Source organism: Berghia stephanieae, chromosome 1, assembly GCF_034508935.2.
Source record: "Berghia stephanieae isolate SIO BIC M18660-M18661 chromosome 1, UCSD_Bste_1.3, whole genome shotgun sequence".
Lineage (NCBI taxonomy): Eukaryota > Metazoa > Mollusca > Gastropoda > Nudibranchia > Aeolidiidae > Berghia > Berghia stephanieae.
The window spans coordinates 48,125,973-48,138,425 of NC_088360.1; the positions used below are offsets into that span (position 1 = coordinate 48,125,973).

Sequence of the window (12,453 nt, forward strand, 5' to 3'; positions counted from 1 at the left end):
ACAGTCATGCTGAGTGACTTAACTTAAAAAAGAATTCCAACTGTTACTGGAATTAGCTGACAATGACAGCGAGGGGGAAAATGGAACTGACGGTTGGTTTCAATTTTAAATTCTTAAAGTTAAAGCAGGGGGGAGAGAGAGAGAGATGCAGCAATGGTGGACCAAATTATATTTCAAATTTAGAAAAAAATAGAAACGAATGTAGGGATTAGTATTAGTAAAATTATTTAATTTGAAATATGTACATTGAAAATTTGTTTAAAATGTATTTCCCACAGCAGATGCAACAGAACTAGAAATTTTCTGTTAATGACATTATGATATCAACAATGTGTATCTAAACATTCAATAACATAATTCATTTCTACACAATCATCCCGTTTTTAGATTTAGCTATTGCAGTTTGCAGATGAGCAGCTTTTATCATGAGCCCACATATTTTAGACCGAAATGGGTCATTCCAATCAAGATTGGAAAAGCTTTAGTTTCATTTAGTTTTAAAATATGTGATTGTCTTTAGGTGATTTTATTTTTCTAAGGTAGCCCAATCTTGTGGAATGCACACATTATATCATTCGAATTGAGTGGCTTCATAACAAATGCAAGCCAGGTGGAAAATTATTTTGCATCTCATGGAGTTAGGAGAAAGTGCGGCAGAGCAACATCAATGCAATAGATTGTAGTATCATTGGTGTAATGTTCAGGATGTGGACTTTTGGTTTGTTGCCATGTTAAGACCAAAAATGCTAAGTATAACTTGCCAAAACATTGAAAAAATGATAAACTTCATCTGAGTCAATGACACCAACAACAGTATTGCATTCAGTACATTTTACAGGGTGAAATAAGTCTGATCCCAAAACAGTACTTGTGGCAGTGGAAGTCTGAGGAAATGTGTCACTGTTCTCTGAGGTTTTCTTCTTCTTTTTCTTACGTTTTGACATTTGATCTGGGCATTCAAGCATCTGAGTGCTGTCTGTCACACAATTCATCACAAACATGGCTCTGTACTGGTGTTTGTATACGTCATGCCTGAAAAGCAAAAACAAAACCAAAAAAAAACACATTATATTAATCCACCACGAGACCAGAAAAAGGGTTGACTTTCACAACTTTCAGCAAAGTTGACTTTATCCATTATCTGTGGGACACACTTAGATTGAGACCAACAAAATAAGTTGACTTGAAGACTGTTGGTTTTAAGCAGATTCCACTTAACTCACCTCGGATCCAATGAAAACTTTAGAAATCCCCATTCCCCCTCCCCCCTATTTGACACTACAGCAGAACCGGATACTATGGAGATAGTGGGAGTAGCAATGGATCCCAGTTGTAGCCAAGTTCCGTTATATCCATGCATATGGAATTTGAAGGAAAGCAATACTGAGGGAAATAGATTTTTTAAATAACAAACACAAGGAACACATTTCGAATTACATTACATCCCTAAGTAAATAAATCAGACAATATGTGACTGAGACTTCCAAATCTTACTTCAGGACATAATGCAGGTTGTTGGAACAATGCACCGGTTAATTCTACCTTCCTCCTTTCTCCTGCTTTCCACCCATTCTAACTGTGCCACGGGCAACCACTAAGTGCACTTCAAAACCTAATTAGCGCACAGTCCTAGTCTCAGGCTTAACATAGAGCTCTTCACCATCTCCCTTCTCATTAGGCATAGTCTCACTCCACGCCTAACATATGAGGCCTAAGTGTATCAACATGTTGATTGGTCAGTCATGCGCCTCTCACTAGCCTTTTGTTGCATTGTAAAGGATACACAAAGTTCACAGAGAAATGCCAACAGTACACACAATAACTGCAATTCGCCCACTCCCACCTCATCTCCATTCCTTATAAGTTATGTGTGTCATGTGTCCCTTCCTCTTTTCTTCTGAGTATGTAGAATTCTTCAACTGGGTACTAAACTCACACCCCTGTTGTAGCTGTGTTCCAAGAAATATTTCCCAGTTATAGCCATGCATAATTTATATGAATTATATAGGCCATAGAACAGGGATTTAAAAATTTCCCATAGTAGCTGAGACCGTTATATGCGAGCTGTACTGTAGTAATAAAGCCACCTCATATTCAGTTCACATACACTATGGCTACAACGAGCCAAATGGAAACACAACTAGCATTTTTTTAAAGTCTTGCATAGTTTTCTAAACTCAGTGAGTTATTAAACATTGCATCGTCTAGTAATTTGGGAATTTTGTTGCAAAAATCCACCATGCCAACAATTTCAAGTCTCTATGGTTAACAATAACAAACCTTAACAAATATTTGAGTAATTATTTTTACTGTTGATTATTCAGTAAATGGGAGAGAGAGAGCTGTGGGAGGGAAAGGAAAAAGGGGTTCTTTGAAAATGTATCACCTTTGGCAGTCCAAACATAAGGTTGTCAGACATGCAGGACAATCAAGGAGAGCATCACTTGTGGGTAATTTGGCTGGCTTCTTCCTTTTGTTTTGAGCTGAAGACGAAGCACTCTGTTGACTTGTATTATTGTTTCGCCTCCGTTGTCTGTCCACCCATCTTTGATCTTTGTCATCCATGGTTGGATCATAGAGCAGATCATCATTAGAAATAACAGCATGTTTTCCCAATTCTGAAATATATAAAGTCCATAAGCTAAATATTTTTATTTCTTTTCTTACAAATGAAAAATTCCTCAAATCTCAGAGAAAATATTGGTGGGCTGATGGCTTAGTAGTAAGTCCCTCGCCTTTGGATGGAGAGGTCCAGGCTTTTGTTGTGACTGCAATTTCCATAATTCACACTAGGGCTGTGAAGAACAGATAAATGACGCCTGGGGCTATCAAATACAAGCAGCGAATATGAGGAGTCGGCAACTTGCATCCTGGGTCAAAAGTATTCATGAATATTCATTCATGAGTATTCATGAATACTTTTGATCCATCCAGAATTATTTTTAATGGATCAAGATCTAATATTTTTTTATGTTTGAAGGGAACAATATTCCAATAGATACTACAGTAGTATATTTATAATTATTTATTAAAATTACCATAAAAGAGCCACGGCTACAATAATCATTTATTCATAGAAATCAATTATCGCCATTAAACATTAAGAAAACATGTACAACATTTTGGTCTCCTCTGAGGAATATTAAACGCCAATCTGTCATAAATCGAGGTGCAAAAAAGATTGACCTTTCTTATCTGGCAACCTGATCCAGTGTATGAGTACAACTCAGTGTTTGGATATTTTTGATCTGGTGTTCTGATTGAATATTACAGACCCGGTGTTTGTTGTCGTCGACTGAAGGCAAATTTATGGTAAAAATTACGTTTGGTCGTAAAATTATTCCGCCTTGTTCAAGAAAATAAGTTGTCTGCTAATTCATGTAGAGTAGATTCAGGTCAAACCGGACACGGGTCAAACCGGACGCTAACCGATTCGATGTCTAATTTCCTTTTGTTTTGTTTTTTCCCCGGTGCATATTTCTAGTAACTAAGCACACGTCTCTTGTGACGTTTTTCCTGCCGTTTCAATGAGTGCAATCAAGGAGAAGTCAAAGAATCGTGTTTCCATCGAGATATTTCTCACAAAACGTAAGTATCCCGTTCTTTGTTATGGGTTGCAAGGTGTGCAAGGAAGTTGCTATTTAAGCTATTTATACGTTTTTATTAAGGAGTTTCGGCTCAACCACTGCACTACATGCTATTTTAGGATCGTTTGATTGTGGTTAGATCGTCTGACGATGTCCGGTTTTCATTTTAGCTCCAGTGGGGGGGTGTCCGGTTTGACCAAAGAAAATTTAAACGATTCAGGTGAAACCGGACGGGTTGATTAAGTTGTTTATTATTATTCTAGACGTCTATAATATTATTTGTTGCAATGCTTTCCTTGTATTTCTGTTGACCGGCCTATGTTTATCATGATTATTATTATTATTATTATTAGAAAATTAGGGAGGCCTTCCGAAAGCGTCTACACCTACATCCCCAGTATTATAATGTTTTGGGAGGGGGGAAACTTTTTTTATAATGTTCTGGTAGGGGGTTTGGGAGGGGGGAGACTTTAAAAATAAAACTTGTCCCCCTCCCAAACCCCCTACTAGAACATTATAAAAAAATACTGGGGATGTAGGAGCTTTCGGAAGGCCTTCCTAAAATTATATTATGTTCACCATTGTAAAGGACAATTTACATTATTAGACTAGCCAGTCTCTGAAAATGAAGTTCAAATATCTAAATAAAGTTAATTTTTTCACATTGTTACAGGCACCAAGATGCCGCGATCAAAGTACACTGACAAGAGTGTGGATGCTGCACTTGATGCCATCCGCACCAAAAATCTTTCATTCCGCCAGGCCGCTGCGACCTACTCTGTCCCGAAATCAACCCTGATGGACAAGATGGCCGGAAAATACCCGTCCATAGGGTATCTCATACAGTGTTGGCCACAGAGGAGGAGAAAAAACTTGTCAAATGGATGGTGGCCTGTGCCAGGGCAGGTGAAGGGAAGGACAGGGAGCAGCTGTGCCTGGAGGTGCAAAGAATAATGAATGCTGAAGGCAGAGAGACCCCTTCAAAAGCAACAAGCCAGGATATTACTGGTACAAAGCATTTATGGAGAGACACAAGGGGGAGGTGCGGGAGAGAAAAGCGATGTCCCTTGGGGAACAACGCGCCCAGGTATCAGAAGGAAAGATACGTGGGTGGTTCCACACCATGCGGACATCGCTAATGTCAAATGGCATCGACATTACCAAGGTCCCCCCCCCCCCCCCCCAGCAACGTCTTCAATTGCGACGAGACTGGCTTCCCTTTCTACCTGGGAGGTTCAGTCATCATTGCAGACATTTCTTCCAAGCACCCCTATCAAGTCGGCTCCAATAACAAAACCCAAGTGATGGGGCTCGGAAGGGGAAGGGCAAGAAGAGGAGAGTGGAAGAAAGAGTGGAGTCTAGTGCAGAGGATGATGATACGATGGTTGTGTATGATGACAGGTCGGACGTTGAGATGGATATGGATGAGTTATGTGGTGTGAATGACAAAGATGAACGTTTATGTGATTTTTGTGGAAGTGATAGGAACCTGGATGGATGGATTTGGTGCAAGTGTGGGAGGTGGTACCACAGAGGATGTACTGGCACAGAGAGAGAGAGAGAGAGAGAGAGAGAGAGAGAGAGAGAGAAGATACTGGGGATGAGTGAGGAGGAGATCAGTGTTTTCACGTTTGTTTGTACATTGTGCAAGTGACATGTTGCGTTATGATTATGTACCATATTAATTGTTTTGAATAAATTATTTTTTGTCTTTCTCTGTTGAAAATGAACATAAACGTGTTTATTTATCTATCTAGACGTCTAGATCTAGTCTAGCTATTTATGAAAATATATGGCAGTCGTTTTGGGGGAAGGAAACATTCTGCCAATTTATGGCAAGAGTCCTTCAATGTCCTTGAAAAGCTGGAATCGAACCCTAAATTGACCAATGACCCGGCAGATATTTTACAAACTGAGCCTATGGATTTGTTGTAACTGTTTATGAACTGAAAACTATTTTAAAAAAACAAAAGGAAACAGTGTTTTTCAACATCCGTGAAGGGTGTCCGGTTTGCCCAAGTTGGGTGTCCGGTTGGACCTTAACGTTCCATAAGTGTCCGGTAGTACCAAAATGTCACGAATAACATTTTGCGTCGAGAACATGGAAAAGACTGCTTAGGGTGCAAAATCGGCTTGTTCACCTGAAACCGGCCACTTGAGCGTTACATTTTACGACATCACTATACAGCATTGGTCTTATTTCTGGCCAGCAGTCTTCCATTCTCTGAGACGACCACAGATAAGGCTTGTGTGTCCGGTAAGCCTGAATCTACTCTAGTACCAATTTTCTAAATGCTTGCTCTGAAAAAATCAGAGGAAAATTTGATTTTGAGAACTTTTTTGCCTTATTTTCTCTTTCGTTAAGAAGTATTCATGAATACAAGTAGGTGTCGGCAACTTACAAAAATATTCATCCATATAGTCAGCAGCTAAAATCTTGCGGAGACAGGCATTTTAATAAACGCTATCATGAAACAAAAGAGAAAAAGTCTAAAAGCAGATTTTCTCAAAAGTTTACAACAAAGCATCGGGGTAAAAACAAAATTCAACTAATAGAATTATGGAATTCCTGCATTATGACTTTTACCTTTAAAAAAAAATAAAACAAGATAAGAAATCAATTAACAGTATAAATTTAATTTATGTACCTTGTGGACCATCCCCATTATCATTTCCTTCCTCATCAGAGTCAAAGTAGACATCATCATAAAACATCTCCTTTTGCTCACTGACGTTCTCGGGGGCTTCCAATGCAAATTTTAACCTTTCACTACCAGATGCCTCTGTAAAAGAATTGATTTTTTTAAAATCATCATGAGATAGAATAATTAATTTCATTATTATACCATAATAATGATGATAAGAACAAGAAGAATAGAAGAAGTTCATTACGTTTTTATCACAAATTCACAATACTAGGCATAAATAAATATCTAGGGGATATCAAGAAATCTGAAATGAAAAAACAAATATAATACAGCCAGCATAAAAAATTAGATTAATTGAGGAATTTTTTTAAAAATGCGACCTGTGATTTCGACCACTGATGATTTACTGTGACATTGACAGTTATGTATGTGTGTGTATAAATATGACACATACATACACAATATCAATATGCACTCCATTGCATAACCGACACCTCTCCGCTCATCTTATTACTTCCCCATTCATTCTAATTTCAATATTGCACGCCATGATTTGCTAATGCTAGGGTATAGTAAATGAATGTTGTGATACAGCAATTCCCCCTCCCCCCACACACACCACAACTTCATGTAACATGTTATGTATAAAGTTATCTCCCTCAAAATAGGCAATAAAGTAAATACATAATAAAATTCCCTTTATTTATCCTCAAGTGGAGAATCGTCTTTGGGTCTATTAAAAGGGAAGACTGGAATAGTCCAGGTGTTAACCGCAGCTCAGCACTGCAAATTGAGCTATGGAGAGTTGGCTTGTTGAAGGCCACACAATGCAGTGAATATTCAAACTAGGTATCTTTCAGGTTCGAAGCTAAGAGCATACCATGGAGCGCCACTCCATGAAGTTGTTTTAGCAAGGCACGGTTTCCTCAAACCTTTTTGCATGCCCCGAGGAGTTTGAGGAAACTGTGCTGGAATGTAAATTCATAAGCAAGAAATCTACAAGAGATTATATAAATATAAGTTAACTAACAATTATCTTGCATGTTTAATGTTAATAATATCAAAATACTTAACCCGTAAGGGAACAGTGTATCCCTGTTGTCATTGCTTCAAAATTGGGAGTCATTTAAAATTTAGAACAATGATTTACCTCTATTTTTTTCAATAAAATCAACATGTTGAGCAAGTTCAGCGTTCATTTCCTTTTCAAAGTCATCTTCACTTGATGAAGATTTGTCTTTGTCATACTTCCTCCCATCAATTCGGTTTTGTAAACGTCTCAGTTTTCTTTTCTGGTCCAGAGTTCCATGAAGAAGGATATCAATTTCGTCTTCTGAGCTGAAAGAAAGAAATAATAATGTTTTATTTACACATTAAAAGTATAAACCCTTCTTCTATTACCAAAAAAAAGACATCTGACAACCGAAAATCAACAAAGCAAATAATTGTCAGTTCAATAAAGTAAAGAAACAATTAAAAAATTTAGTGCATTCAAAAAAAATCTTAATTGGTATTCTGTATTGACACATTAAAAAAAAAAAAAGCATTTTAAATGTCAATCAATGAGTAGGTGAATACAATGCACACTAATTGATGACACGTTAACTCAAATACCTAATCAACAACCTGAATATGGTCAGTGGGCAATGAAGTCCACCAACAAGAGGATCCATATATGAATTGTATCTGAGGATTTACATTTCACCCCATGAGCAAACCCAGTCCTATAAATATAACTGCCCCTCCCTCCCTCCCTCCCTCCTCTTCTCTTAATGTCCCTATCCTCAACACAATTTTGTAACACCTATGCAGTTAAACCAGACACCTTTTTAACCTTTACCACCACTCGCTATCACACACATGATTTGCCACTCTAGTCTTTTTGACCTGACTGGTAACCTACAAAGAGAGATTTATGAACACAGAGAATACAAACCTGCTAGAATCTGTGAACTGTAAAAAGTGGTGTGCAAATATAAATAAAACAATACCAAACACAACATTTCGGGCTCAACACTGTTCTCTAGCCAATGACAAAAAAACAGTAAAAGCACTAATACTACATCACTTAAAACAACTAAAATTTTAATAGACATATTAATATTTTTACTGTTTTTGTTTTTTTTAATCCAAAATGTTCCATGTTTGGTATTTTGTTCTTTTCTGAAGCTCTGTATTCGTATTTGTACATAACCTTATGTCTACACCTCCTTTAGTCTGATTATAATAAGTCAAGATATTGGATTTTGCAGAAGATTTCGAGGTGTCGACATCAGCTCTTTGGTGCATCATGCTGAAGCAATTAAGATTCAGATTTTTTTTCGTCTGGCAGCTCACAAGGGTTGTGCTTTCAAAAAAAAAAAATGAATAAAGGGACTGGAGTGGTGAGTGTAGCTTTTCCTCCTTCAAGAGCAGAAGTAGTCCTTCAGAGCCATTTAGGCCTGTGGAGCAAGAGTTTATCCTGGTTTCTATAATGTGAAATTGACAATAGTAATGGCTAGCTACCCATTGGGTTGTAGCAATTCTATAGCAAATTATTTTCCACTAGATCTAACAGTAACAGACTCAGCTACCAAATCACTGCTGGGTGGACAGGGGTGTACAGAAAAAAAAAAAATCTCGACTGCACCAGGATCATCTCAGTGCCTTTGCATGTGATGGGAGTGCTCTACCAAGTGAGCCATTGTGACCCCTTCTCCTTAGAGAGCTTCGGCAAAAGTGGATTGTTTCTTTTTACAGTGCTTCCAAGTACAAGAGTAAGCTTCTGCAGCAGGAGCTGTTGAGCAAACTCGTAATTTGTAAGAAAGTTGTTACAAGTTACGTTCTTGCCAGACTGAAAATACCTCTGAACAATGTCGAGAACAGTAGTTTCTCCAACACTGTATCCTGACTTTAAATAGGTCCTCTTGCCATAACATGGGAAGGCGTTGATGGTATTGTTCACCCAAAAAACTTTAGTTCTGTACTTATCCAGCTTTGATGGTACGTACTGGAGAAACTGGTAATGGCCATGAAAAGGGACAAGTTGCTTGTCCACCATCAAGGCTTCTCCCAGCAATGGAGAGCAGTGGAAGCTTTCAATTCCATTTAATACAAACATAGGCAAAAGAATGTTATCAAAGAACACGAACATGTGTAGCTAGTCTGTTTGAAATTTCCATGTTGGCCTCTGAAAGTGTTCAAGATTTTCATGTTGCCACTATTACTACTATCAAAATAGGATTGAAATTATAAAGGGGAATTGAGATGTGTTCAAGATTTCTGTGTTTTTTTTCGTGCTGCACTGTACTGTAATTTGAAATACATAATAAGACAGCTTGATTTGACCCCACCCAAATAAAGCAAAAATTAGCGACATAGGGAAACCTACAAAGCAATAGCAACCAAATCAATTATTAAGGACCAAAAACAAAGTTACACCCTACATTTACAGTGAACCTGCAGTTGATGTGAACTGGGATTGTGATAAAAATCAAAGCCTTGAAAAGGTTGAACAAAAAGCCTCAAATTGTATATATATGTATACAATTGTTTTTTATTTATTTATTTTTTTTGCTTGATTTTTTTTTTTTTTGTGATCTTGTTGTCCTGGCCCTCATTCTGGCCCTCATTTCATTTGGTTGTGACCCGGTTTTTAAGGCTTTCAGTGTTTAAGTGACGAGTTTAAGATAAAAAATTTATGTATCATTTTCTTCAGAGGGATTACAAGGGCTGCCCCCCCCCCTCCCATAATTAAGGTAAGTAGCCTAATGAGAGTGATAATGCGGTGATAATACGCTTTCTAGTTATATATCAATGAGAGAGAGGTATCTGTATCTGTATGGTTGGCGCTGAAGAAACCAATGGTCTGGTTGTATTTCAGCGGTGTCCTCATTGGGCGCGGGCCCATGTCAGTCGGGCCTTGAAATCGTTTAGGTGTGGTGCCATGATGACCAGTTCATCCAGCCCATTCCACTCGAGATAGTTCTAATGAAGAAAGAATTTCTGTAGTTTTGTGTTCTTGTCTGTGGGATTTTGAAGCAGTTCGAATTGTTTGTGGCGTATCTCTCAATGGGGTTTTCGGTTATGTGGTTGGCAAAAGTGAGTGCTCGGATTTTTCTTTTGTTTGGTCGTGGTGTGAAAAAAGAGTCTGCCTTTATTGATGGTATTTGATCTGTTATAATCTTGAACATGAATGACAGACGGGTTTATTTTCTTCTTTGTTGGAGGCTGATGACATTTCTTTCTTCTAACATTTTTGTCATGCATCCTGGGGTTCTGCTCTTATAGTTCCCAGTTATGAACCGGGAGCCTTGTCTCTGGACTCTCTCAAGTTTTTCAATATCCTCTTTCAGGTAGGGGTCCCAAGCAACTGCTCCGTATTCCAATTGTGATCTCACAAGTGCGAGGTAGGCGTTTTGTTTGCATGACGTTGGGGCGTGGCTAAGATTTCGGCGGACGAAACGCGAGGGTGCAGCTTGCCTGATATGACTGGATATTCATCCGATGACGTGCCGTCTAGGACTACTATCATGGTACGTTTTGTGAGGAAATTACAAAGCCATGTGTGTAAAGAGCCACGAATTCCGTAATTTTCTAGTTTCTGCAGGATTTTTTGGTGGGGCACAGTATCAAATGCTTTGGAAAAGTCGAGAGATGCCGATGTCTGCCCGAGTGTTGGCATTCTGGAGTCTCAACAGGTCGTTTACAGTTATTAGGAGTTGGCTTTCACATGATGAGTATCCTTTGCGAAACCCGTGGTTCAGGTCAGTTAGGATGTCATTGTTCTCAAAGTGGTTCATCATGTCATGTTCTTACAGATTATATGCTCTCATAATTTGGATATTACAGACGGTAGTTCTCTGCTTTATTTTTGTTGCCTTTTTTGAATACAGGTGCGATGTTTGCCTTCAGCCAGTCATTAGGGCTAGGGGAGTATCCCGGTGTCGACCGATTTTTGAAAAATTATGCTATAATGAGGGGGCCAAACTCTCAGCACACTCCTTGAGTACTGTGTTGGAGATGTTATCTGGACCTGACGCCTTAGATGGGACGACGTTTTTCAGCAACTTTTCAACTCCTGAGATGTTTATGTTGATATTAGTAAGAGATTGGTTGGTCACAACAGTCACACACCTCTGACTCTGTGATGTTGGTGGGGTCGTGCACTGTACATTTTCGGCTTACCTTGAACCCGATATATCGCTGCTGTCTTCGTCATCTTGCAGTCCATAGCCATCGTTTTGTGACCAAAAGGCCATTATTTCGATCAAAATAATGCGTCTTTAAAATTTATTTTCAAAACGTTATCGTTAACGTTATCATTGCGACGCCAAAGTGAAAATACATTTTCGCGTTTCAATCAGAGTGTGCTCCCTTGAGAAGAATCACGAATGAAAACAATAACAAGCCCGTCCAAGAAACGGAAGTTTGTTGGTTGAGTTAGCCATCGAAGTAGCCCAGGATTGCCAAGTTGGATTATTTAATCCAGATCGCCTATTAAAAAAAAAAAACAAAAAAAAAAACATTTTTTTTCCTGCAATAAAAATAACATATTTTGTATAACATTATTTATTATCATTACTCTTGTGATGACATTTCTCTTTTTCTCTAGCTATTAGGGCAAGCTAAAGAAAGTGCGACTATGTGGTCTTATGGTATGACACTCGCGTTCGGGTCGGAAGGTCCTGAGGTCGAGCCTCGCTTAGCGCATAGTTGGGTCCATGGGAAAAGCTCTTGACTCACATTCTCTCATCGTCATCATCATCCATCGTGGCTTGTACTCTTGAGCATGTTGCCGGTCAGCTGGCTCCGCGTATCACGATCCTCTGCGGTGTGCATGAAGTCTGCGTTGCTTTTAAAATCACTTTTGGCCATTCTTAGGTTAATTTAAATATGTTTCTCTCTGTCTTCCCCTAGCTCTCTTTCCTCCGATCACTCGATATGTTGCCAACATTGTCAACTTCTCTATTCCATCTCTTCTCCACACATGTCCCTGAAACCGTAACTGCCCCTTTCTGATGGTATCTATTAATATTCTTCCATTTATCACCTTCGCCAACACTTCCTCGTTGGTATAAATGTCTCTCCATGATAACCTCGACAATCTCCTTTGTCAAGCTTCCACGTTTCACAACCGTATAGACGGGAACTTATAACATATTATATTTCCACTACTTTAATTCTAGTCTTCTTTTTTAGGGTGTTGTTTGACACAGCTGGACCTACTTTATGAAACA

The 12,453-nt window shown here is 38.6% G+C and overlaps 1 protein-coding gene across 1 annotated transcript; it reads right to left on the bottom strand.

Annotated features, from left to right (window-relative positions):
- Positions 1 to 208: 208 nt before the first annotated feature.
- LOC144976683 (E2F-associated phosphoprotein-like) lies at positions 209 to 11,599 on the bottom strand. Its single transcript, XM_078921024.1, has 5 exons — positions 11,402 to 11,599; positions 7,386 to 7,573; positions 6,236 to 6,370; positions 2,387 to 2,618; positions 209 to 1,032 (listed from the first exon to the last, which is right to left on the bottom strand). Exons 1-5 carry the CDS (start codon positions 11,473 to 11,475, stop codon positions 747 to 749), a joined length of 915 nt encoding a protein of 304 aa, XP_078777150.1. The 5' UTR covers positions 11,476 to 11,599; the 3' UTR covers positions 209 to 746.
- Between the last annotated feature and the right edge of the window lie 854 nt (positions 11,600 to 12,453).